The sequence below is a fragment of the Chionomys nivalis genome, chromosome 7, assembly GCF_950005125.1.
Source record: "Chionomys nivalis chromosome 7, mChiNiv1.1, whole genome shotgun sequence".
NCBI classification, from domain to species: Eukaryota; Metazoa; Chordata; class Mammalia; order Rodentia; family Cricetidae; genus Chionomys; species Chionomys nivalis.
In genome coordinates, this window is record NC_080092.1 from 19,014,835 (window position 1) to 19,042,455 (window position 27,621).

General features: G+C 49.2%; 1 protein-coding gene across 1 annotated transcript in view; it reads left to right on the top strand.

Moving 5' to 3' along the window:
* Slit3 (slit guidance ligand 3) overlaps positions 1 to 23,949 on the top strand; it is a 593,945-nt gene extending 569,996 nt beyond the window's left edge. The window contains exons 30-36 of the mRNA XM_057774230.1: positions 707 to 844; positions 2,837 to 3,077; positions 5,284 to 5,414; positions 12,642 to 12,796; positions 14,907 to 15,192; positions 17,614 to 17,822; positions 20,615 to 23,949. Coding sequence (XP_057630213.1) covers positions 707 to 844; positions 2,837 to 3,077; positions 5,284 to 5,414; positions 12,642 to 12,796; positions 14,907 to 15,192; positions 17,614 to 17,822; positions 20,615 to 20,850 — 1,396 coding nt within the window. The 3' untranslated portion in view covers positions 20,851 to 23,949. The remainder of the gene's footprint in view (positions 1 to 706; positions 845 to 2,836; positions 3,078 to 5,283; positions 5,415 to 12,641; positions 12,797 to 14,906; positions 15,193 to 17,613; positions 17,823 to 20,614) is intronic.
* Positions 23,950 to 27,621: the final 3,672 nt, after the last annotated feature.

The following is a 27,621-nucleotide window of genomic DNA, read 5'->3' on the forward strand; positions in this document are numbered from 1 at the left end:
CTCAAGGGCAGCTGCTTCCATCCTGTCCTCTGGGAAATAAGAGCTTTGAATCCTTCCTTAGTTTGCCTGTCTGAACAAGCCGTGAGACAAAGACAAGGGTAGTATAGTTGCCATCATAGCCTTCATCTTTGGTCATCATCTCTGTACTGCACCATCACAACACTGTGACAATCAGTGTTCACTGCTCTCCAGAGTAGTAGAACTTATCAAGGAGCAGTGGCTTTGAGAGAACGTGTAAGATAGAGATGCCACCATGAGTGGCCAGGACACCTAGATAGCGTCTGTCACAGTAAATGTAGCTGTCACTCGATGTGGCTTTGGGGAGGTGGTTTGAGTGTTTTCTGAAGGCTGCTTTGGATAGAGCCTCCCCTGCAGGCCCCTGGAGATCTGATGAGATGCCCCTTGAAGGTGCTCAGCCAGGTGTCAGACGGGAAGGGAGGAGGAACCAGATATGACCCAGATCTGTTGTGATGCCTCCCATGTTCCCAGCCCAGTTCTGAAAACAAAATGTGTCCCTCCACACAACAGATAGACCTTCACTCTAAGAGCAAAGGCCGTGCACCATGAGTAGAACCCAGTAGCAGAGGTGCCTGGTGAACCCTTCAGGAATTGAGCATAGAGAGAGAGGTTTGGCAAGGGGAGGCACCAGAGCACCTGCCGGCAAGTTGGCAGACCCTCAGCAAGCGTCTCTCTGCCTGTGTTCCAGGTGTGAATGTGTCCCTGGTTACAGTGGGAAGCTGTGCGAGACAGACAATGACGACTGCACAGCTCACAAGTGCCGCCACGGAGCCCAGTGTGTGGACGCGGTCAATGGCTACTCATGCATCTGCCCCCAAGGCTTCAGGTATGACAGAGGAGCACCTCAGAAGGAAGGTAGCCTGGCAGAAGGTGGCAGGGATTCAGGGCTCCCTGCAGCGAACCAGGGCAACTCCATGTAGAAGACTTGAGTCCACGCCCATATTGTCACACGTGCATGATGCTACCTAACCGAAGATGCCACCATTCTTGGAGCCCAGCTTGTGGGGTGGCTGGAAACCAAAATCATTTGTAGCATCTTAAAAGATGTGAGGGCTGAGGGTGTAGCTCAATGTTCATGTGAGGCCAGATCCAGTCCCTAGCACCAAATGATAAAAGAGAATGAAAAAAATGTGGTAATTCAGTAGAGTGTTTGGGGTCCATCTCTGGAATTGGTGCTAGAAGAAATGTCAAATAAGAGGCATTGGTCAGGCAGTTAGATGTCTATGGAGTATGTAGAAAAAGCAGCCTGGGCTCCAGGTCCCCCCATCAACCTGGACCGGAAGGGTTAATCGTAGGGTTGCAGGAAACTAGGGAGCAGAGACCGTTATTCTTTTAAAGATAGTAGAGGGGGAAGGTTGGTCCCACGAGGGGCAACCAGTTCCACGAGGGACCACAGTGGGTCACCCAAGGTCTTAGCAGGGTAGTGGTGGGTCACCCAAAGCCTCAAGGCCTTTGTGGGTCCCCAGAGGCCTGGTGGGTCAGCAGGTGGGAGACCACAGCGGGTGAGAGACAGACAGATATGCTATTCAGAGAGTTTGGGTATAGAATTTATTTAGTGGGTTATGGAAGGAAAGGGGGAGAAGGGAGGAGGATGGGAGAGAGAGAGAGGGAGGAATGAGAAGAGAGGAGGATAGGGAGGGAGGAGGCAGGAGATCCACTTGCCTCAGTGGAAGGGGAAGGGTGTTGGGAGTGGGTGGGGCTTGTCTCTTAAAGGGACAGGGTACCCAGGTGACAGGCCAGCAGATCATAACAGAGACTGAAATCAGACTGGATAGCATGAATACAAAACATGCAGATGAACTTTGACATAGACAGTGAGCCAAGAAGGATCTGTGTGTTCTCCCCAGCCCTCATCTAAACCTCGGGAGACAGTCCAATGGTGTTAAGAATAGTCACAGTTGACAGGTAACAGTGCTCACTGCTCTTACAGAGGACCCAAGTTCGGTTCCTAGCACCCACGTCAGAGAGTTCACAACCACCTATATCTCCAGTTCTGGAAGGATCCAGCCCCTCTGACCTCTGTGGGCACAGACACTCACATGCACATAGACACACACAGACACGCACACATGATTCAAATTAATTTGTTTAAATAAATCATTTTAATAGAATATTCACCCTAGCTCAGCTGCGGTGTTGATCTCCATCTCCAAAGCTCTCCACCCCGGCCCCATCAACAACTCCCCATTCTCCCCCTGTAACACTAACAAACCTCACTCCAAGTTCTGTTGCTAATGAGCCCGACTGCTTGGTCAGGTGGTGCTGGCCTTTATGGCTGGCTCCTTTCACTTAGCGTGGCGCTCTCAAGGCCCATCTTTGTTGTCACAGTGTCAGACCGCCTTCTTCTGTGAGGCAGAATTTCCCTGCTGGCTGGCTGTGCCATACTCGGTTAATTCACAGTCTGTGCCCTCTACACACTCACCCCAGTCCGTTCTGATGATTCCGAAATCTTCATCCTAATCTGATTCAGTTATTTTTTTAAAGTTTTATATTTATTTATTGTGTGTGTGTGTGCACGCAAGCACTCACCACACACGCAACACACATATGCTTATAGCTCTCAAAGGACAATCTGTGAAAGTCAGTCAGTTCTGTCTTCTACTGTGGGTCCCAGGAATTGAACCCACGTCATCAGGCTTGGCAGCAAGCACCTTTACCCACTGGGCTGGGCTATTTTGTCTGCACTGACTCAGCTTCTGAAAAAAGAGAGAAACTGAACCGTAGAGGACCCGCTCCAGTTAGAAGCAAGAATGGAACTTCCCACTTCAGCTCTCCCCTTAACTACAGCTGTCTCCTCTCTCTCCTGTCCCCTCTCCAGTGGGCTCTTCTGTGAGCATCCCCCACCCATGGTTCTGCTCCAGACCAGTCCCTGTGACCAGTATGAGTGTCAGAATGGGGCGCAGTGCATCGTGGTGCAGCAGGAGCCCACTTGCCGCTGTCCCCCAGGCTTCGCTGGGCCCAGATGTGAGAAGCTCATCACTGTGAACTTCGTAGGCAAGGACTCCTACGTGGAACTGGCCTCTGCCAAGGTCCGGCCCCAGGCCAACATCTCCCTGCAGGTATGTTCTTATTCCCCTCCCATCTACCATCCTTGGAAGGACTCCAGTGTGGCACCCCTCAGAGTAAAGCTGGGGTTTCCTAGATCCGTTAGCAAGCCTGCCTCTTCTCCCAGAACATCAAAGACAGTGCTGGGCTTTGTAGGGGTTGGGCCAGCCTACAGCAGTCCATAAGAAACCTCCTGGTGAGTCTCACAGCGGGCAGCAGCTCTTTGTTATCCCCTCGTTCATTCATTAAAAGTCCCACCTGCAACTATCCTGTTCTGGACAGTGGGGACCAGGATGACTGAGAAAAAGAAGCCGGGAGCTAAGGGAGCACAGAGGAGGACATGCTCCTGGCCTATAAGGAGAAATCTGTCAGGAAGAGCTAAGTGGTTCCGGAGTTTATGTGGCACTTTCCCTAAATTCTAGGGAGAGGGCTAAAGACTGGAGTGACTGAGTAAAGAACAAAGGCTGGGGAGGAGCTGGCTGAGAGAGCTGCATTTGCAAAGACCTAAGGGCTCAGGCAAGCAGAACACATTCAGGGAATGGAAAAGAGAATGAACCAAGTGGTTTTGTCAACACCTTAGCCCCAGGGATGCAACTGGACATTGCAGGCCAATTCGTAGCCCAGACACTGCTGGGTGCTGCCACGCACCAGCTCTGTAACCTTCACCAAGGTTTAATTTGGAGCTTCCGCATGAGACACTCAACACCGATCTGATCTCTGCAGCCCTATACACAGCAGTGTCTGCTCCAGACCATGGGCCTGAAGGATACAAAAGAAGATACTCTCCCTGCAGAGCCTGTCCGGTGGGCAGGACTGTACCGTTGGCGTCCATGCTAACACAAATAGGGAGCTCAAACTTCCCCCACCCTCCTGCTTCCTTCCTTCACTCCTCCCCACCAGAACAGCCTCCAGTGCTCCAGACAGCCAAATGAGCTATCAGATGTACCTGCTCCACGTCCAGGCCTGTGGAGACTCAGCCAGCCGCCAGCTGGCCAGCAGTGCGGCTTCTCCCGGTGCCTGTCTTCACCCAGGTGCCTCAGCAGCACCTGTGCAGAGCTCTTAAACTTAGGTTTGCCCACAAAGACTCACGCTACCCTGCTCAGGGGTGAAGCCTGGACAGTGGTATTGTTAACGTCCCCAGATGACTCCGAACACATCGCTGTCTGCTTCATGGGATACACTGAGTTAAGCTCTGGTCTTTAGCCTTTGTTTACAACTATTAGTATGTGATGTTCTATGCAGAGAGACAAGCTTCAAGGGGCAGCAGGTATTTTGTTGGATCACACTGTAGATCACTAGTAGGAGAGGCAGATTAGAGTTGGGGCCTCCTGGTGTGCAATTATAGCCAGCCCAGTTTCCACCCCTGCATACTCAACCAGCCACAGATCAAAAACCTTTTTAAAAAATTTGCCACTGTCTTGAACATGTATAGACACACTTAGCCCCTGCCAAGTATGTCCAGCCCACAGCCTCCAGGCCATGTGTAGCTAAGGACAGCTATGAATGTGAGCCAGAGAAAACTGGAAACTTAAAACATTATGAGATGTTATTATTTGCGATTTTTTTTTCAAGACAGTTTTTTTTTTGTGTGTAACAGAGTTCTGGCTGTCCTGGAACTTGCTCTGTAGACCCGGCTGGCCCCGAACTCACAGAGCTCTACCTGCCTCTGCCTCCCGAGTGCTAGGATTAAAGGTGTGTGCCGCCACCACCTGGCTATTTGTGAACTTTTTATATACATCTGTTGCACAGTTCTCCGGCATGAATTTGTAGATGATAGGGTTACACCACAATCTCAAAAGATTGAGCGTGACGGTAACCACTACATATGCATTGCAGCTATAACCATAGCATTTTCCCTGGGTCGGGTATTGTCATGCATCTAGAGAGGGTGGAAATCACGTGGCAGGGGTGCATGGATTCAGTGCACCCTTTTATATAAGGGGCTTGAGCATCCTTGAGCGGTCAGTGACTTTGACGTCTTGGCACATAGTACATGCTCAGTGCACATTTGTTGAAGCAGTTTGCTCAGCTAGCATTGGCGGTATAAGCTTACCTCTTGCCTTCTGGAATAGACAGGCCAGATGGGGAAAGAGATATGGATCTGAATTCCAATCTGGTCTCAGCTCTGAGACAACCACCTGAAGAGGGTGCTGGGAGTTGATCAGGAGAGGCTGGAACTGGGGTAGGTCCTAACTCACACACCCTGGTTGCTCTCCGCAGGTGGCCACTGACAAGGACAACGGCATTCTCCTTTACAAGGGAGACAATGACCCCTTGGCGCTGGAGCTGTACCAGGGCCATGTGAGGCTGGTGTATGACAGCCCGAGCGCCCCTCCGACCACCGTGTACAGGTAAAAGACGCCGTGCCCAGCCCCAGGATGCGTTCCTCCAGAGTAGACCCCGGGTGACTCTGAGGCCGCTGTTCCACACAGATGCGCTTGCTGCTCAGAGTGGCAGGTGGGAGGGAGAAACGGGCTGCTGGAGGCAGAAGCAGGACCGGAAGGCAGGCCCGTGTGCAGGATGACACCTCATTACCATAAGATAAATGGCCAGCTGGCTACTTGTGCACGGAGCCAGGTGCTCCAATGGAGATGAGGCTGCTTAATGAGGTGCCCTTTTCAAAATGTCATCCTAATCTTTTATTAGTTTAAGAAAGAAAGCAGGGCGATTAGCATGTAATTCAAGAAGAGGAAATTCAGGAGCACCCGGGGAATGGGGCTGTGTTCAAGTGACTTTCAAACCGTTCTGAAAGACAGTGTTTCCTAGACTTGAAATCTTTTTAACAGTCACCCTGTGTTTGGGCAGCTTGCTGTAGCTGTAACAAAATACCAGAGATGATCAACTTATAAAGAGAGAAGGTTTCTCTTGGCTCACAGTTTTAAGAGATTTCAGTCTGTGGTCATTTGGCTTCACCACTTCGACTCTCCCATCATGGCAGAAGCAGGTATTGGAGCAAACTGCTCACCTCCTGGCAATTGAAATGCACAGAGAGAAGAGGGGACCAAAGTCCCATCATTCCCTTCAGGCTGTGCCCCTCAGTAAGCAGAGGACTTCCCACATAGGTCCTACTTCTTGAAGGTTCCACCACCTCCCAGGAGCGCCACAGACTCTGGACCAAGCCTGCAACACACACACACACACACCTTAGCTGCAGGCTGCACCCCCTGTTTTCTGCATGGCTGCTGTGCAGCGGTCGCCCCGTGTGCCACCTTCAGCCCACACTCAGTCTCCTCACATCCCTGCGCCATATCTAAGTGACATCTCACACAGACATGCCCATTCACCTTTGTGTTTTCTGCCCTTTCGTGAAGAACAGAGTGGGCAACTTCATCTGAAATAATTCTTCAGAATTAGAAGCTTGATGATACTCAAAAGCTTTCCCTTGTTAGAGCATCTTAGATGGAGGGCAGTGGTCAGTTCCTAAGCTGTGAGCTTCTTAGATGGAGGACAGTCAGTCCCTAAGCTGCCCAAACTCTGAAGAACTACTTGTGGTCACCATCACTGCAGGGTATGGACACTCAAACCTCTACCAAATACTCATTAGAATTGAAAGTTGGTTATATGTTATCAATTTTTAAATAACCACTAGACCTCTCAATGCCCGTCTGAGTTGCCCTTGAGTCTCATAAAACCAACAGCAGAAAGAGCCTAACTCGGGAAGCCTGTGCACAGAGGAGGCCACGCTCCCCCCAGGGGGCTTAAGAGCTTTTCCAGTTAACTAAATCTTTTCTTCAGCTGAACCTTTGTATTGAACTTAAGACTGTTAATACACAGGGGTAGAACTACCCTGAAGAGCTGGGAGGCACAGGCTTCTGGTTCTCCTCCAGCACACCCAATTTGAAAACCCTTGTTATAGCCAGCATGGTGTGAGCTGGTCATGGAGCGTGTGTGGATCTCTGAGTTCAGGGCCAGCCTGGTCTACATAGTGAGTTCCAGTACAGCCAGGGCTACCCTGCCTCAAAAAAATAAACAACAGTTTTGGTTGGAGGGTATAGCTCAGTAGAAGGGTGGTTATCGAACACGCAGTCCCTGAGTTCAGTCTTCTCTCTCTCTCTCTCTCTCTCTCTCTCTCTCTCTCTCTCTCTCTCTCTCTCACACACACACACACACACACACACACACACACACACACTGTGGAGTCAGAGATGGAAGACAGAGAGCAATGGAAGAGGCAACAGTGACTCTCAGAGCAGAGTGTGGTTTCTGAGGTGGCAACACCTAGTGACATGGTTAAAAATACAGAAATACTCATCTTCAATCCTTACCCTAGAAGTAATGGATATAAAATCTATGTTTAAGGAATCTTTCAGGTGACTCTCAAGAAAAAAATCTTTTTTTGAAACAAGATCCTGCTATATCGCCCCAACTGACCTATAACTCACTGTGGAGACCAATCTAGCTTCAAATTCCCAGAGACCTGCCTGCCTCTGCCTCGGAGTGCTGGAAGTAAAGGTGCACTCCATATCCAGCTTGATGCAGCAATTTCAGAAGCAGAGGTGAATGTGTAAAAAGTCCCTAGAGAAGGAGCCATTTAAGTTGGATGGTAAAGGGAGAAACGTTTATGTGCAGAGAAGACAAGTAGGTGGACTGGCTTGGGACAGCAGCGAAAACAAGAGACAGTGGCAGGAGCACCAGCCAGAGCAGAGGGCTCACAGTGGATGAAGAGAGACAAGGCCAGCCTCAGACCGTAGGACACAGCAGATACTGGGTCTCCTAACATCTTTGTTTCTGAAACTGGTGCCCTTGGACCAAGTGGGAAAGACAGAGAGTGGGGAGACAGGGCCAGTGGCAGCCTGACAAACCATATGCCTGAGAGAAAGCGCTTGGTGTCACTTAGAGGGGAAAGAAGTGGCCTTCCTCTCCTTCCCTGTCCGCCTTCCTATGGCACTGATGGGTATTTCCTAGGGCGCTGGTGAGCGTGAAACAGTACTTGGCAAATGAGCCGTGGTGTGGACTGAAGACAGGCCTCCGGAAGCAGCTGGGCTCTGTGCAGAGTGAGGAGCCCTCTGGAAACACTGTGCCAAGCAGGAAACCATTGCTGCCTCCTAAAGCTGCCACCGGGGAGTTGTATGCATTTATCAAGCCTACTAGGGAGATGGCATGCCCTTGGAAAGAACCAAATGATGGGCGTTCAAGCAGATGATTTGGATTCTCATGCCAACCCTGGTGACAGAGTGTCACTGCCCTTCTGTTCATAATCATAAGGGGCCGCAGGCTCTTGAAATCCCACATTAAAAGTGTTTTATGGGGCAGTTAATGTATATTTATATGCATATCATCCACATAGTCTAAGAGCAATTTCAGAGAACATACAGTATTCTTAATAATATATGTTTTGATTACAACCTATCACATGAGGTCATGTGGTGGAATTTTCCACTTGTGACATCTTGTTAGTGCTCAAGTTTTTCATGTTTTGGGAGTCTTTTGCTTTTTGTTTTTTAGATATAGGAATGCCCAGCCTGTGGTGCTATCTTTCACTCACTGTCTTGGTAAACACTTATCAGTTCCCAGGGCCAAATGTAGGGGATGTGAGATCAAATGCCTCACACAGAGAAGAAGGCACACATGTTGACAGACAGTGGCTACACAGGCAGAATGTGACAGGCCTCCCTGGAGGCTCCCTCGCGTACTATGGGGACACTTCTGAAGAAGGAGTAAATTATTCCTACTTGGAAGATAGTCGAGGGCTCCCGGGGGGGAGAGGGAGCCTAACTTACCACTAAGAGGCGTTTGATGCCCTCTGTGAATGCCATGCTGCAGAGACTGTCGTTCACGACTGGTTCTCTGTGAACTGACAGGAGCTGAGGGAGTAGCTCCTCAGAGTCATTGCAGTGACTTCTTGCCACCTGGAAGCTATGTCAGCCTTGAATAAAGGCCAAGAAACCAAACCAAAGCTGGCCTAGCAGAGGAATTGGCAGTCTACAGATTTCTGTCCCTAAGGTCCCCACGAACAAGCCTCAAGGAACTGTGAGCTGCCAGGGCCTCTGCAGACTTTCCGCTCCTGGAGCAGGTGGATTCCAGGGCCTCCTGTCTGTCCATCCCTGGTTCATCTCAGGTCCCCAGCAGTCATGGGACGTAAAGAAGCATGTCAAGATTCTACTGCAGGCCACAGGGCAAGCATGCAGCAAGCCCACCCAGGGCTTTCCTTCCCCAGAATAGGCCAGGCCTTCGGTATGGGGACCTGCCATAGTCTCTTGCCCACAGGGCCAGGGACCTGTGGGAAGGATCAGCTAACTGGAACTCCCGTGTGCACTATTGTGAGGAAAGGCTGTAGCTTACCAAGAGAAACCAAATATTCAGGTTTTGGGAGCATGACTTGGTTTTTGTCTTTTAAGGCCTGCCCTTTAAAACTCCATGCATGAGTCAGCTTTGCCAGTCAGAGCACACACCCTTCACAGTGTGCATGCATCACCACCAACCCATTCATGGCCAGGGGCTTAGTCCCATTTGATTCTGAACCACTGAATAGCATCACTCCTGTTTGAGGAATGGGAAGCCTGGTTGTTTAGAGGGAGCCCAGGATGGGAAGAGCTTGGCCCTAGACACAGGCCAGGTTCCCATTAAATCCACCCTCCTGCTGTGGCGGCTGCAGGCCACGGTATGAGGGTGCAGGAGTCAGTTGCTAGAGAGGGGTCTATAGACCCAGCTGCTTGCCTAAAGAAATCGCAAGCCTTTGTTCCTGCAAGCCTCTGCCGCCACCTATTGGTCACTCTTGGCATCCGGGAGAAATGACCACCTGAGTATCTTTTTTTCCCCCACAGTGGCCTAGAGTCCCATAGCGGGGAGACAGGAACTTAAGTCCTGGCTTCACTATTTCCACTTGAGGCACCTAGGCGATAAGTCTCCTGTTCCCGAATGAGGAAAGATGTGCCTGCCTGTGGTCTTGTTAGGGGTAAATGAAGGTTTTCAGCTTCTGCCCTTACCCATAGCCCACCCACTGCTGCTATTAAAAGCAAAAGAGAGGGTCAAAAGCATTTGCTGCTCCTGCGGAAGACCCAGATTCAGCTCCCAGCGCCCATATCATGCAGCTCACAACCACTTGTAACTCTGGTTCTAGGACAGTCGTTCTCAACCTCTGGGTCACGACCCCTGTGGGGGAGTCGAACAGCCCTTTCAGAGGGGTCACCTAAGACCACCCTGCATATCAGACATTTATGCTACAATTCATAACAGTAGCAAAATGACAGTTGTGAAGCAGCAATGAAATAGTTGTATGGGAGTCATTGCATGAGAAACCATATTAAAGGGTCACTGCTCTAGGAGATCCAGCTTCCTCTTCCGGCTTCTGAAAGCTCCGGGTATGCGCGTGGCACACACACCACATTCGGGCACTCACATGTACACATAAAATATAAGCACACCTTTAAACATAGACAAGAACTCTGTGGGTCCCTCTGGCAATACCTGTAGCCATAGCAGCCCTAGACAGGTGCCCTCCGGTCAGCCTCCAGAAACCTCAGTACTGCTACCACTTGGGGTTGTGTGACCCCAGAGAACAATAAAGAAGACTTTCAGGTCCCTTGTCGCCCCTGGAATCCCTAATGATCTCTCCAGGATCCTGATCACCAGGGTTTGCCGGTGCGCATGGCCGCTTCCCTTGGAGCAAACAGAAGGCTGAGATCTGGGTTTTGACTTTTACCCTCTTCTTGTTATTGTTATTGTTGTCGTCATTACTGTTGGTGGTGGCGGCAGTATAGTAGCACTCTCTGCTGATATTTTGATTGGAAGACCAGTGTTTACAACTTTGAAAAGATCTGTGTGCGTATGTGGTTGTGAGAACAGGCAAGTGCCTGCCATGGTCTGCCTGTGGAGGTCAGAGGACAACCCGTGTGTCAGTCTTCATCCTCCATGTTGTGTATTGCTGTGCATGCAAGGCCCGGGGATCTGTGAACTTCGGGGGATTCTCCTGTCCCCACCTCCCATCTCCCTGTCAGCAGGCTGGACACAATGCTTGTAGGAGCTTGAGGGTAAGACAGGCTGCAGTTGTCTCTGCCACAGGCAGTGCTGCCCCCTCCATCCCTGGCTGTGTGCACAGCTTTGTCTGCTTGCCCCGCACACCTTTAAAAAAATATAGTAGGGGCTGGAGAGATAACTCAGTAGGCAAAGAGTTTGCGGTGTAACAGTGAAGACCCCAAGTTCAGATCCTAGAACCCCCCATGAAGCCAGACACAGTAGTGTGCACCCGTCACTTCAGAGCTGCGGGGAGATTGAGGGGTGGGGACAGGAGAATCCCGCAGCAATGAGAGGATGGAGAATGGCTGTGTCTCTGGTCACACAGCCAACCTGTCCTCTGCCTACCATTTCCCTCACTCTATGAAATGCCACAGTCATTGACACTGTCCCTGCTGCCTGTAAAATCAGTAGGAATTCCAAGAAGGTTTCAAGGAGAGCAAGAATCTCCTGTCTGCCACCCACACGTGAACCATTGAGACCGATCCAGCAACTCTGCAGTGAGCCTGTTTTTCGCATCTCCGGACTCCTGTCACCTCCTACTCTTCCCTCCCAGCCCCTGCCAAGGATGGAGTCCTGGAAGGAACAGAACTTCGGAATCAGAAGTTTTGCCTATAAACCCTATCTCTGGCATGTAGTAGCTGGATGACCTCAGACAGGTCACTTAACCTCGCTAGGACTCAGTATCGTTATTTGCAAAGTGGGTTATCTAGAACCCACTTCGCAGAATTATCAGATAATATAAGGGAATGATTTAGCACTATACATGGCCCATCATAAGTCCCTGCTCTATCACATAATAGCTGGGGGAGGGGAGTAGACAGTTCCGTTTCCCTAAGCTTTCAGGTCTGTAGTTGTGGAACAAGGATAGACTCGCGTGGCATAACATGAGACCCTCTCTCCTCGGATGTGGCCTGCTCTGATCTGGTGGCTACACAACGGATTTAGGTAGAACAAAGACAAATTACCAGTATCTTAACCAAGAGAGAGTTTGTTTCATACATGCTAGGGAAAGAAAAAAATCACACCATACTGGAATATTGTCTTTCAGTGAGGTTGACGGAGGAAACGGGGCTTTTGAAGGGACCACATCTTCAGTGATCAAGTGTTCAGGCAGCACCAGCCTGAGGTGATGGGCTAGGGATAGCTTGTCCTCTCTGTGAAAAGACCAGAGCAGGACCTGGGGATCTATTACAGTGCCGCTAGGCTGGCTTGGTGCGGGGAGCAGAAACCACTACAAGGTTCGTCACTGGGGCACTGCTCATCTGAACATAGGAAGAGTTGGCATGAACGTTAACTGCTCACACAGGACACTGTGCTGATGTGAGAAAACAGCCCGGTCCTCAGGAGACACACCCGAGGGATCTAGAGGTCAAGGGTCATAACATGCATCTCTTACCCTTACGTCGCTCAGAGAAAGAGTGGAGGTGGGGGCCAAATGCAAGTGATTGAAGAGCCTGGGCAAAAAGATCTTTTCTGGGTTGTTTTGTTTTGTTTTTGCAACTTGCAGTTGTTTCCGAATGGAGACTAGAGCAGGATGCAAGCGGTGCGAATCTAAACTGCAGCCCCGTGCCTGGCCGCGAACGCTCCTCACCTCTGACTCCTTCCCTTTCTCTCCTGTGCAGTGTGGAGACGGTGAACGATGGTCAGTTTCACAGTGTGGAGCTGGTGATGCTAAACCAGACCTTGAACCTGGTGGTAGACAAAGGAGCCCCCAAGAGCCTGGGGAAGCTCCAGAAGCAGCCAGCAGTGGGCATCAACAGCCCCCTCTATCTTGGAGGTAACTCTCCCCCACCCTCCGTCACCACCTTGCCCCACCCTTCCCACCTTTCCAACTTCCTGCTTCTGTACTGACACCCTGAGCTGATGCCAGGTTTCTCCCTGATGTCTTCTTGCCCCCTACTGCCAAGGTCAGTCAGAGGAGACTTTCTGGAGGAAGTGATAGCAAAACTGGGTTGCCAGGCACTAGCCCAGCCATGGGGACCGACTCTGAACAGACACTGGCGAAGGGAAAAGGGTGGGGCCTCTGTGGGAATAGCAGGTGTGCAGGGAGGGGAGGGGAGGGAAGGGGAGGGAAGGAGGAGATGGAAGGGTGTCCGGGCTCTGCTACAGTTTAAACTTCAGGACAGTACCCCTCTGGCCTGCCACCTCTAGGACGTGACAAGAAGCACCACACTGAGGTCAAGGTTGTACCAAGGCCAAAATGGCAAACCATCACAAGCTGCCTAGACCAGAAATGAAGCCCCTGGGCTGGTGGGTCGTGAAGAATTATATGTAGAAATGAAAAACTAACATCAAAATGGGCACAGGGGTTCAGATTGGGACACGGGTGGAATGCTACCCTAGTGAGGGTGAGTGACACCCTGGGTTGTACCCAGAGACACATATGTTCACACAGCCACTGCAGCAGATTGCTCAAGGCTGAGTCCTAAGACTCGGGTGTCCCCTGCCACGGGCTGACCTGGACCCAGGTACTTGCACTTTGAAAAGGCCATCCAGATGCAGGGGACACAGAGTACTCCTGGCCCAGACCCATCTCAGGACACAGATTCTCCACAAGGAAGACCCTCCCTTGTACCTGCTCCACTGTGACGACAACAAAACTGGGCACTTTCAGGGCTGGGGAGATGGCTCAGTGGTTGGGAGCATTGCCTGCTCTTCCAAAGGTCCTGGGTTTGGTTCCTGGTAGCCACATGGTGGCTCACAACCATCTGTAATGAGGTCTGGTGCCCTCTTATGGCCTGCAGGCATACATGTAGACAGAATATTGTATACAGAATAAATAAATTTTTTTTTTTTTTTTTGGTTTTTCGAGACAGGGTTTCTCTGTGGCTTTGGAGCCTGTCCTGGAACTAGCTCTTGTAGACCAGGCTGATCTCAAACTCACAGAGATCCGCCCGCCTCTGCCTCCCAAGTGCTGGGATTAAAGGCGTGCGCCACCACCGCCCGGCCAGAATAAATAAATATTAAAAAAAAAAAAAAAAACCTGGGCACTTTCCCCAACTAACATGGGGCCTAGATAGGAATTAGCATGGAAGGGGGAGAATAAAAGCTTTATTTTATTTTATTTTATTTTATTTTTGAGACAGGGTCTCACGTAGCCCAGGCTGGCCTCAAACTTCATCTGTAACCAAGGATAACCTTGAACTTCTAATACACCCGCCTCTACCTACTGAGTGCTGGGATTACAGGCATGTGCTGCCATGCCCAGTATATGCAGTGCTGGGGATCCAACCTGGGGCTGTGTGCACATTTAGCATTCACAGTAGCTAAACCATAGGCCCAATAGTAAGAGGAGAGAGAAAACACAGACCAGACGTTGCCAAAACCAGTCAGGCCTTTACCGGTAGTCTGACTCAAAGGGTAGCAAATAATAGCCTGGAAACCTTGAACCCCTGAGTTTCACTGATGCAAGCTGCTCCCCCACCCACATCTTCTCTCCCGAAATGCAGCTCCTTTTCTGTGGGCTTTCAGACAAGAACAAGAGTAAGGGGCACCTCGACCCGGTGGGGACAGCAGGGTGGCCAAGTGTTCCCCCACCCACGCCACACCTAAGGGATGGCCTCGGCTAAGCCAATGGGACCGTGTGGCAGTTGGGGATAGGCCCTCTCATTTCTCCTTTGAAAGTTCACAGCATAGACTTCCGGGGGACTTTTTTTTTTTTCTGAGATTAAATACTGGTGATAAGTTGAGTTTTAACAACACTAGAGCAAGGACTCGTCCCTGTGAGAAGACCAGGTCTCTGACCTGTTAGCTCAGTTTGAACAGCAGAGGCCCAGAGCTATGAGCACTAACTGTGAAAACTTGCTGTGTGTGTTCTCACTTTGAAGGCTAAGGGGGTGGGGGAGGCCAAGGGTGTGTCTTCAGCCTGTCCCCTTTTCTTCCCGCAGGCATTCCCACCTCCACGGGCCTCTCAGCCTTGCGCCAGGGTGCAGACAGGCCACTGGGCGGCTTCCACGGCTGTATCCACGAAGTGCGCATCAACAACGAACTGCAGGATTTCAAGGCCCTCCCACCTCAGTCCCTTGGGGTCTCTCCCGGCTGCAAGTCCTGCACTGTGTGTCGACATGGCCTGTGTCGCTCTGTGGAGAAGGACAACGTCGTGTGTGAGTGCCACCCGGGATGGACCGGTCCGCTGTGTGATCAGGAAGCGCGTGACCCCTGCCTTGGTCACAGGTGAGTGTTAAAAGAGCACTAGGTTCTCAACTCACAAGCTGCCCTGCCCACGTGGAAGGACTGAGCACTGAAGGATGCTGGGGGAATTGTGGTCCTACCGTGGCTAGCACAACTGCTTAAAAAGCATGAGGGGGATGTTCTCAAAATATCTGTCTCTACCAGACAGCCCGTAGGACCTGCGAAAGCACTGCTCGACTTCGCACTGCCCGGTGTGATCAGAAAAGCCTCTTGGGAGGGACATAAAGCCCCAAACACAGCACAGCAAATAGAACACGGACGGATTCCAGTTCCCAAGTCTACATAACAGGGCACATGTGAATCAAGTTTAATGGTTCAGCCCTTCATTATTCACTCATGTGTTTATTGAGGGCCTACTACGTGCAGGGCCTTGTACTCAGTGCAAGAGACCCCAGTATTCTAGAAACTGCCATTGACAAGATATAATACCAGGCTTGAGAATGGTAATTTGGCTGGTTGGACAAGTCGAGGATTAATAGTCTTGATCAAGAAGGAAGGAGAACTGTAGAGGCCTAAACTTCCTGTTACTCGTGATGTGTGTGCCTGGCCCTGGAATTAGATGAATCCTCACCTGAACGTCATCAGTAGACTCAGCAATGTATCATGATTGGAAATGCAGGTGTTGAGAGCTGGAGAGGTGGCTTGCCTCCCAGCCTGATGACCTGAGTTCAGTCCCCAGGACCCACACAACAGAAGGCAAGATCCAGTTCCCACAAGCTGTCTCCTGACCCCCACATGTGCACACACAGAGAAATAAACATAAGTCAAAGTAATATTTTAAAAATAAAGAACTGGGAGCTCGAGAGATGGCTCCATGGTTCTTCCCAAGGACCCAGGTTCAAGTTCCAGAACCCATGGTGACAGTTCACAGCCATCTGTAACTCCTGTTCCGGGGGATCCCACACTGTTTTCTGACCTTTGTGGGCGCTAGGTACACACATGGCGCACATATATGCATGCAGGCAAAATATCCACATACATAAAAATAAATAAATCTTTTTAAATGTTCAAAGAGGTAAAAAAAAAAAAAAGAGAGAGATGGCTTAGTGGTTAAGAGCACTTGCTGCTCTTGCAGAAGACCTGGGTTCACCCAGGCACCTACATGGTGACTCACAACCATCTGTAACTCCAGTTCCAGAAGACTCAATGCCCTCTTCTGGTGTCCACAGGCACCAGGCACATACACGGCGCACATACACATGTGCAGACAAAACTATCATATACATAAAACAAATAACTCAGAAAATTTAATTGCAAAATGCAGACTTTACCATTCATCCATCCTTCTCTCTGGGAGATGGACAGCAGGCTCGTTCATGGGAGGGGCTATCACGGAGTGAGGAGTGGCGGGCTTCACACAGTACCTGGTATAGGGTGCGTGCCATCTGCTAACATGTTAAATGTCTCGTCCAAAATGCCTGACACTAGAAATGTTTCACGTTTGGGGTATCTTTTCACATTTTGAATTATGTACATCTACCTCTGAGATATTTAGGGGATGGGAACCAAGTGCATACACAGAGTTCATTTCTATTTCATAGACCCCCTCATACACAAGGCCTAATAGTTCTGTATGATTTGTTTGATGAGTCTGTGTTTTATCAGCAGCCTTTGATGGAGGTCAGGTGTAGGATTCCCCCCCACCCCCCGCCCCGGACTCTATGCTGATGTTTAAAATGCTTTAGATTTGGATACATTCTGAGTGAGGGTTTTTCAACCTCTAGTAGTAGAAATGGTCGTAAGAGCATTTGCTCTTTAAATTGAGGGAGGATTAGAATATTGACAGAGACCAACAAAATGACTCAGTAGGTAGAGGAGCTTGCTGTGAAGCCTAACAATCTGAGTTCAAGCCCCAGGACCCACATGGCAGAAGAGAACCTACTGTAACAAGTTGTTCTCTGACCTCTATGTGTGTGTCTGGTGCTTGCACACATACACACAATCAATAACATGTAATATTTGAAACTGTCTTTGCCAAATGCGGTGATGCACGCCTTTAATCCCTGCACTTGGGAGGCAAAAACAGGCGGGTCTCTGTGAATTTGAGACCAGCCTGGCCTACACAATGAGATCCTGTTTCAAAAAACACAAAAATAATGATTTCTTAGTGTCAACGGAAAGCTTGAAGTCTGTTGGGTAATGAATTGACACAGACAACTTCGATGTCTCTGTGGGAAACAGAAGCGGATAGGCATCTGTCTGCTCAGAGCTGGTGGTGGATATTCGCTAGGGCACATGGACTTCCAGTTACATGGGATTTGCATGAAAAGAGGTGCTTAGATGCTGGACTGAAGGAGGACCGTACCCAGCACAAGGTCCCACAGCTCTGTCCTCTGGGTGGAAGGGACAGAGGAAGCCACTAGCAACACTAACTCTGGTCTCGGCCTCTCCCTCTGCCCCCAGCTGCAACCATGGGAAATGTGTGGCAACCGGCAACACATACATGTGTCAGTGTGCAGAGGGCTACGGGGGAGCCTTGTGTGACCACAAGAATGACTCTGCCAACGCCTGCTCAGCCTTCAAGTGCCACCATGGGCAATGCCACATCTCAGATCGAGGGGAGCCCTACTGCCTGTGCCAGCCTGGCTTCAGTGGTAATCACTGTGAGCAAGGTGAGTCTGCTGTCCTTGTGGGATGGAGTGCGTGCAAAAGAAACTGGGGTTGAAGGAGCTGATTTTTCTCCAGAATGGACGATCAGATAGCGAGGAGGAAGCCATGCATGGTGGCTTAAGTGACCGACCCAGAGAAGTAACTGTACTGTCATTTCCAGGTCATTAAATCAGTTACACTCCAAGGCACATTCACTAAAGAAGGGTACTGCATAGAAGATGTAGCAGGTGACAGGGTCATTATGAACACTGACTGACTGTCCTGCTACCTTGCAGGGTTTCTCAGAAGAACATACACCATGTAGAGTGGTACCTAGGGATGTGCTCAGAGCTGAAATAAATGACTTATCTTTGTGAAACATCTAAGTAGGATTTTTTTTAAGATTTATTTTTATTATTTCTCTGTGTGTGTGCGTGTGTGTGTGTGTGTGTGTGTGTGTGAATGAATGTATGTCATGTGTGTGTATTTCCCATAGAGGCCAGAAGAGGGCCTCTGGAACTGGACTCACAAGTGGTTGTGGGCCGCCTGGGTGCTGGGAACTGAGCTTGAGTTCTCAAGTCCTCTGGAAGAGCTGTAAGCACTCTGAACTGCTGAACCATCTTTATGGCCCCAAGTTAGGACTCTTTAAAAGTCAGAAGCAACACTGTTGTCATGAAATAAAATTCTGTGTGTCCTTGAGCAGGACAGTTCTCTCTAGGTCGTAATTCCCCACCCAAAACAATGACACTCATTTATTGTAAACACTAAGTAACACTGTGGTGGATGAGAATTCAACGTTGATTCTTGAGTGAGATCCGTGAAGTGGTTAACAAGCCACCGAGAGTGGCCAGCACAAGCAAAATGGCCCGACAAGAAATACCAACAATGTTTTTCCTATACTGTCTAGTGGAGAATGCCTGAGTACAGAGGGAGGGGAGCACCCCCATGCTACCCCATCTCCTTGATTGGCACTGACTCGGAGCTAAGAGAGTTTGACATCACAGGCAGAAATAGACAGAGAGAGAGAGAGAGAGAGGCACACAGAGAGAGACAGAGAGAGGAGAAGGGAAAGAAAAAAGGAAAGGCATGGGGGAGGGAGGAAAAAGAAGGGAAGAAGTCTTCAATCAAAATTCCAAGACCCTATGAGCTCGCTAATGCTTTCTACCATACGTTTAAAGAAGCATAATACAGTTCTTCCCAAACCAGTTCAGAAAACCAAAGAGCACAGCGTACTTCCAACTCATTCTTTAGAATTCACATTACCCTTACACCCAGACAGAGAAACGTGTGTGGGAGAAGAGGGAAGAAGGGAAGGGAAGGAGATGGGGTTGGGGAAAGCCAAACACCTAGGGGGTCAATGTCCCTGATAAACCCAGAAGCCAAAGTACTTGGCTTGAAACTATCACTTTGGGGCTTCTCTTCCACATAATCATTGGAGCGCGTTCTCTTCGCCCCCAGCTTCCAAGCCACACCCTGTCACTCAGGGACTCTTGTGTCTCACATCTACATAGGCACCATTAACTAAACCTGTTGGTGTTTTAAATCTGAAGTAATTTTCACCTCAGACCCACGTCAGGATGGCATACGCACCGCTCATATCCCCTTTACCCCATTGTTAGTGTTGCCATACTTGTGCTCCCACGTTCCACACGCATGCACACCCACACGCCCTTCATCTCTCTGCTCCTTCCGAATCCTTTAAAGTCCTTCCCAGTTTGAAAGAGCTTTTGAAGGTGAATTCTACGCCTGTGCATCGAATTGAAATACATAACCCTTTAAAAAGCTCCGATGCGTTTTCTTCAGTCGCCTCTGCGGCTCACAAACGGATCATTGAGGAGGCTGGGTATATGTGTTGTGGTTCACCAGGCAGATAGTCTGTAAAGCTGAGGCGCAGGATGACAAGGGATGACGCTACGGTTCTGCTTTCGTTCCCCAGATGTTCTGTCAGTGTTGGGAGGAAGTAGGGGCTGGAGGTGAAGAACAGGGTCAGAGGTGAACATCCCAGAACACCCGGGGGTCCTCTTTACTGCTCTCCCACGGTTTCTAAGACTTCCAGAAACATCCTGAAGGGCCGTTACCTCATTAGCATCTTTTCCAGATCTCATCTGTGTGATCACTTCCCCAAAAGCCTCCCAGCCCCTAGACCAAGTCAACTGCCTTTCACGTGTTCTTATAGAAACATGCCCCTTAATAGCTTCTCTCTGCTTTGTTTTCTCATTACAAATAGATCCATTTCGGGGTCAATAGATTTGGAGTTCAGGCTCTAGATCAAGGGAGACGGACTAAGGGAGTAGTGGTAGGGCCAGTCTGGGACCAGTTGGAGCTCTGTTGCTCCATCCAGAGCTCTTCGCATACTGCCCACCCTGGCAACATGGGGAACAGGCTGGCCTCCACAGACCTCCTAGTTTCAAAGCCAGCAACCCAGATTCTTAAGTGAATCCAGATGTTTTCAATTTTAGTGTCTAAGCATCTGCCTAGTAACAGGATTTAGCCACTATTTACCAATTGCTAGTTCCTTGGAGGATGGAGGGGACCAAGTTCACTCCTGTCACCAGAATATCTTTGGGGATAATTGTCCTTGTGTAGAGCCTGGCGCAGTAAAAGTTCTCCATTATAGAGGGAGGGAGGGACAGACAGAGACAGAAGGATGGAAGGAAGGGTGGGTAAGTAGGTGGGGGTTGGGGGACGAGCTAGTGAATTAGTTTGTGCGGCTTCCGATCACGTGTCCCCTGATAGCCAATCAGGGAGCCACCCCATGGTTATGCCAGACCCCTTCACCATCAGTGCCCTAACGTTGCCTCTCTGCCCTCTTCAGAGAATCCATGTTTGGGGGAGATAGTTCGTGAAGCCATCCGCCGTCAGAAAGATTACGCCTCCTGTGCCACAGCCTCCAAAGTGCCCATCATGGAATGCCGTGGCGGCTGCGGGAGCCAGTGCTGCCAGCCAATCCGCAGCAAGCGGCGAAAATACGTCTTCCAGTGCACCGACGGCTCCTCATTCGTGGAAGAGGTGGAGAGACACTTGGAATGTGGCTGCCGCGCGTGTTCCTGAGCCCTCTGCCACCTACCCAGCCGTCACCTCTCAGACTCCAGCTCACTGGGCTGGGGACAGCCACACGGAACCTCCTTGAGATTCAGGTTCATGGAAAGAAAGCTGGAGAGGAAGAGGCAAAAGAGAGAATATTAAGTATATTGTAAAATAAACAAAAAATAGAACTTATTTTTATTATGGAAAGTGAATATTTTCATCTTTTATTATATAAATATATCACACGGTCTGAGTATATGTACTATATAGTGTGTTATTTTTACCGAGTTTTGTTTTGTGTTGTGTATTTGTTGTGTTTTATAAACAGCTGTTTAAAATTTTAAGACAAAATAAGACTAATAAAAATGTTTTAAACAAAAGGATAAGAATAGAGAAACGGTAGCCTGTCTGAGGCAGGAAGAGGGAATTTTATGTGTACATAGCTCTTTCCAGTCAGCAAAACTCTTTCCTGAGCTGGTGGGGAAGGAGGAGAGAAGGGAAATTCTTTTTCTCTGTGGGCTTCACTCCTCTTTTTCCCTCTTCCTTGGCAAGTAGCAAGCTTCTCATAGTTCTGGCTTTCTAGGCCCAATGTGCTTCTTGCTTCCAGATAAGCTGCTGGGCCCTGAAAGTCTCACTGCAGTTCAGAGGAATTCCTGCCCATCATCTGACTCAGGCCCCCCGCTGGGTGTGAGCCCTGGGGACCCTGACTTCTTGGCCAACCCCGGTCCCCTGAGGGAGTTGACGCTGACTTTGCTGAGCAAGCTGGGTCTGTTCTGCTGAATTTGCAAACAGCCGCTTTTCATGCCTCTCCCCAGGAAGCTTGTCCTCTGAGATGAGGCAGGGAAGAGGGAACTATAAAGTGGCCCCAGGCCCCACGCCTTGGCCCTCCCTCACAAGTCTTCCTTCCAACTAGTTTTATTGGGGTACAATTCCAGAGGGCAGGCACCAGGGCTGCCCAAGAACAAGCCATGCCTTCATGGATGCCCAACAGGCAGGCCTCTGGCATCTGGCCCTCTAAGCCACCATCTCATTGCCAAGGAAAAGCACCATCCAGCACGTATCTGAACCGCACTTCATCCAACCCCGACTTCTCTGGTGCAATGAACCCAGTTTCTTAACTAACGACACCCAGGCCCCTCTCGGGCTCCGTCGCTTGCCTTACACCACCATCAGATAGGTAGAGGAGCCTGGGCTGGAGCGGAGACTCAAACTCTAGATTCCCTCCAGAAGGAGTGGACACAGGAGACAGGCAGCAAAAAGACCAAAAAGGAAAGCAGGTGCGCTTCCGGCTGCCTTTGCTCTTTGTTGGGTTTTCCCTTCTGCCTCATTCGTGTCTAGGGAAATTCTAGAGGCAAGGCCTCAGGCATCCAGGAAGTTCTTGTTGCTATTAGCAAGCACGGTTGTCTAGCTTCAGACTCAGCTCCTGAAGGCCTTTCCTCATCTCCCACATCTTCCCCCAACCCCACTCCCCACTTTACAGCCTTCATCACTTAGCACCTGCATCTGAGCCGCTCACACCAACCTCAGGCTCTGCTCATCTATCCTCCTTTCTCTAGAGCCTCCGCTGCTGGAACCTCGGGAAGGAGAGTGTGGGACCTTTCTGCTCTAAGGGTCCCCTGAGGAGCTAAGCTACTCCCAATGGTTGGCCCAAAACTGAAAGAAGGGAGAGAGAAAAGAGAGGGAGGTAGAGGGATGGACACAAGGCAAGTGAAAGACAGGAAAGGAGGGCGAAGGGATGTGATAGAGAATTCACTTTTGGACAAGCATATGCGTGTGCCTTGCGTTCCAGGGTACCTTGTAATGGGTGTGTTGAAAATGTTCATAGTTAGATTAAGGTGATGCTCGGTACAACACACTCAGGTGCCACTGCAGTTGCAGCCCATATATTTATTTATTTATATGCATATATTCATGTAATTCTCAAAACAGCTCTATGTAAAGCCATTACTAACCTACTTTATGGTTGAGTAAGCTGAGATGGAGAAACTAAGGATCTTACCTAAAGGTCAATTACTAATAAGTTCTAGAAGCCAAGGCTTGAGCCAAGGCTGTCAGAATCCAGAATTTGCTCACTTAACCACTATATCACACTACTTCTTGTAGGAAAGAAACACACTGTGCCTTTAAGGATCCTACAGTCTGGGGCAGGAACAGTGGTTAAGTGGACAATTGCTTTGTTGTACTATTCTGGTCTTAGCCAAAAGGTCAAAAGGCGATAATTGCTTGATTATATATATACATTAATGACAGAATAATGAGGGCCATTCAGAGGAGGGTATTTCCAATCATGAGTATCAGTCAGGTAAGGAGTTTGACAGCACAGGAAATGACCCACTGAAAAGCAGTAAAAAGGGAAAAGTCTGGAATGTTTGGTGAGCAGCCAGAAGCCCGTGGTAGCAACAATGTGGAATCTCCCTCGTGGGGCCACAAGAAATGGGGAATGTGAAGGCACAGTCCTACAAAAACAGAAAAGTCACATGGCTAGGCCACGGGGAGCCAGAGACTTGGCATGAGCAGGGCAGTAGCAAGATGGTCTGTGGAATAGAATGGGGAGACAGAGACACGTTGGAATGAGAAAGCCGGCATGTAGGCTTTATCATTCAAAATGGCCTCGGGGCTCATAGTAGTTCAGTTTGTGGCTGGCATACACTAATCTCAGAGTGAATCTCTGAGTCTCCATGATAGCTCAGGAATTCACTTCTGGAAGAGGTGTCCTGGGATGTGCCCAATGTTCCCTCCCAATCGTCCTGTTCCCCCAACCCAGCCATCCCCAACAAATGGACCTGATTATTCCATCACCCTCCAACTCTGGGAGGAGACACTGGGCTGGAAGCTTTTTCTCTGCAGCCACAAGGACCCTGCTGCCTCCCTCTTCCACTCATCCTGTGTTGTCTCTGAATCCAGCCATAGTCAGCCAAGGACGGAAGGGCTAGATTCTGCTTCCAAGCATGGCTTTGAAAGACCTGACCATATGAGATGCCAAACACAAAGACCATCCATAAAATCATCCCCAGAATGAAGTTTCTCTAAAACTGAAATTTAGAAACTTTATTCTCGAGAGGAGCCAGATTCTAAGACCAGAACCATTCCATGCACAGGAAGAGGTGGGGCAGTTTTCACTCTGAGGGGTGTGGCTTAATGTGTGTGTGGGGGGGGTGCTTATATAGAAGAGTCCATCTGCTCTCTGACCCCTGAGTGGGGTCAGGAGATAGCACACCCTTTTGGGACTCATCAGAGCGGGGTGGGAGGGGGGTGTGCCCCAGATGGTTGATGAAATGCTACATCTCAAAGCTCCGTGATGAAGTACAGCGCAAAGCCCTGAAATGTATGATGTCATTAATACTGTTGTCGTTGATGTGACAGACATGCCAAACAGACATTTTTAAAAGAAAACTTGGCCTATTCCATCTCATGGCAAGGAGTCCGATGCTTCAGAAAATGAAATGGGAGAAGATTTCCCAGGGTCAGCAAAGGAAAGGAGAAATGCTCCCAGGGGATCCTCAGGAACCCAGGAATGACCAGACTGAGACTGAGCCAGCCTTGCATTCCCCAGAGAAGCAGTCACCCACTGTCTCTGCTTAGAGCAGGAACCCTTAGCAACAGATGAGATACCCTTCCAAGAGTCGTAGGATCCCAGATAGCAGAGGTGGAGGGACCCTTGGGGTTGCTGTGGGTCAGAAAACAGGATTCGAGAAATGAGATAATAATGATCACAAATCAAAGTTACACAGCTGATTCGTACCTAAAAGCACAAGAGCTCCAAGGAATCCATACAGCCAGTTGCTCTTGCTTTACCACAGTGAGGATCCAGGCAGAGCGCAGCCTGAGACTGAACACATAAACAGCAGTGCATCCTCCACCTCCCCACTGCCACCTCCCAGGGTACTCATAGATGACCGGAAAGCTGGGACCATGCACAGCTTGAGCATCACTCACCCGTATCGTCAGCTGGGAATATAAACAGCACCATAGGAAACACCGGGACAAAGCTAATCATAGATGGGAGCCAGTGAAACCAGTTAAGGCAGAGTTGGCATTTGGCAAAACTTACTTCTCTAACTCAATGGATTCTAATATGAAATTTTTTTTAATAAACTTAACACTGTTACAATGCCACTTCCTCAGTATGGAATAAAGAATATGCATTTCTTGCTTCAACATCTGCCATCTTCTGATGTCATTCAAATAAACAGATGTGTCACGGGGGAGTCCACGGTGCTCTTGTGAATGCATAACTCAGTCTTGCTCTCTGGTGTGTGTTTTGGTTTTGCCCCTGACTTTTATACCCTATAAGTATAGTATAAAATGTAGTATAGGTACTACATTCGTGGGGTTTGGGTAAATCTGTATGGAATTAGTTGAAAGAAACTAATTTCTTAGGCCATTAAGTAAGAAAAAACACATCCAGAATTCCCATACACATTCCCTAAGGCCTACGTATATGGCTTGGGCTCCAGGGTCTATAAGAGATGTGGCTTGAATAGGGTTCAGTCACAGACTAGATGCCAAGGGTTGTGGTGAAGGGAGCCTCTCATTTTCAGAATGGAAAAAACACATAAACAGAAGGTGAGTCCTCCAGGGTCTATTTCATCCCCTCTACTTGTATTTTTTGTTTGTTTTGTTGTTTCGTTTGTTTGTTTTTCAAGACAGGGTTTCTCTGTGTAGCCCTGCCTGTCCTGGAAATCACTCTGTAGACCAGGCCGGTCTTGAACTCACAGAGATCCGCCCGCCTCTGCCTCCTGGGGGCTGGGATTAAAGGCGTGCGCCACAAACATCCAGCTCCTCTACTGGTTCTTTCACCAAGCATTTACTGCACATCTATTGTAGCCGCCTCGACGGGTTACTCTGTCTAGGGTTTGTAACCCGCCTGGCTGGTCAGTTATTCCAGGGTCACGGAGAGGCACCACCTAAAAGACATAGGCTGATAAGGGGAAGGAGGCTAAGCAGATTTGTCGAAGCCTCCCCTTATTAGAGTCATGGTTACAGCTTATATAGCCCCTGGATGAGGAGCTTGGGGGGCTGGGGCATGGGTCTTGCCACATGGTCCACGCCCGTCACGTAAGCCAAGAGGTTACAATGGGTCAGATCACGATTCCTTGGTCAGGAAGTCACAAGTTGACCCACCTAGTTCTCTAGATAGTCTGGAATGTGAGGCGGGTTCTGCTAACAGATAGCTCTCAATTAACAGTTAATTTGGGTGTGAGATAGGCTTGGTCAATAAGACTATTCTCAATACAATTGGGAAGTGGAGCTCTCTACAAAACTCCTCACTGCGGTGCTTCCTATAATAATTTGGGGGGACACGGCTCCTGACAATCTATTACATGCCAGGTATCATTCTAAGCAATAAAGATTCCAAAGATAATGAAGACCAGGTCTTGTTTTGGAGTGTGTTAATTGACAGGTGAGTTGTGTGCCAATCAACTCCTAGGGATACTGATAACAGATATCCATAATCGCTTAAGAAAACAAAGTAGAGGAAGTGTGACAGAATTACAGGTGGGTGCTTTACTAAAAAGACAGCAAGGTAGGCCTCTGTGATGGACTGAAAAGCAGGATACGAAGAAATTAAAAGATAAAGAGAGTGACAATGCCACTCTTGCCGGTCACCTCCTCTCCTGTGGTTATTTTCATGGGCAATGATGACCCAAACATTTTATAGGCCAGAGAAGATGATACAAGGAAATCCACCCACCTCTCTGCCCTGGACACACTTGTGAGGATATGGACTCACCCAATGAGGACTGCTGTGCATATGGAAGCTGCCAGAGGCTAGCCGAATCTTATAACCTTGGGGAAAGGCCCGAGACTGCCCTTGTTGAGATGCCAGCAAGAATAAGACACTGGCAGCAGCATAGGTCCCAGTGCTAAGATCAAGAAACCCCGCTTAGGCTAATCAGAGCCTTCTCTGAGTACCTAGATAGAACCATGTACCAAAGAAGAAGGGTTGGGATACAGAAGAAGCATTCTATAGAGCTCCTTGAAATGCCTTGCTGGGAACACATGGCAGCTGGTGTTCTATACTTGGGTTTGGAGTACTATTATCAATGGGACGCTGGGACAAGGGCATTCTGGACAGGGGAAACACCACCATCCTTATGTCATCCGGTGTCCCTATTATATAACCAGTCCAAATGGATACAGAGCAAGAGTCTAGATTTACTATCTTTAGGTGGCATCTGAAATATGGTGGAGTAGGTGATGGTTAACTTCAGACTCGTTTTCTTTAATGCTCCCTGATGTGGGATTCCCCTCTGTATGCTGTGAATACATTTTATTACCATCAGTTAATAAAGAAGCTTCTTTGGGCCTATGGCAGGGCAGGATAAAGCCAGGCAGGAAATCCGAACAGAGATAGAGAAAGTAGGCAGAATCAAGGAGGCACCATGTAGCTGCTGAAGGAGAAAGACACCCGCCCTGGGACCTTACCAGTAAACCATGAGCCGCATGGTAAAATACAAAATAATAGGAATGGGTTAATTTAAGATGTAAGAGTTAGTTAATAAGAGGCAGGAGCAGCTGATGACAGTGGCAGTGGGAGTATGAAACTGCTTGCTCACATTTGGGCAGATCGAGAAGCAAAGACAAATGTTGCTACTCAATAGACTCCCTTCCTTCTATTCTTTTATCCAGTCCAGCCTTGTAGACCATGGGATGAGTCTGCACTCGGTTAAACCTCTCTGGAGATACTCTCTCACACATGCCAAGGGGTGTGTCTTCTAGCTGATTCTTATGACAAGGAAGAGTAACCAAGAGCATACATGAGTGAGAGAAAGGTCGCTAACAAACCGCTGG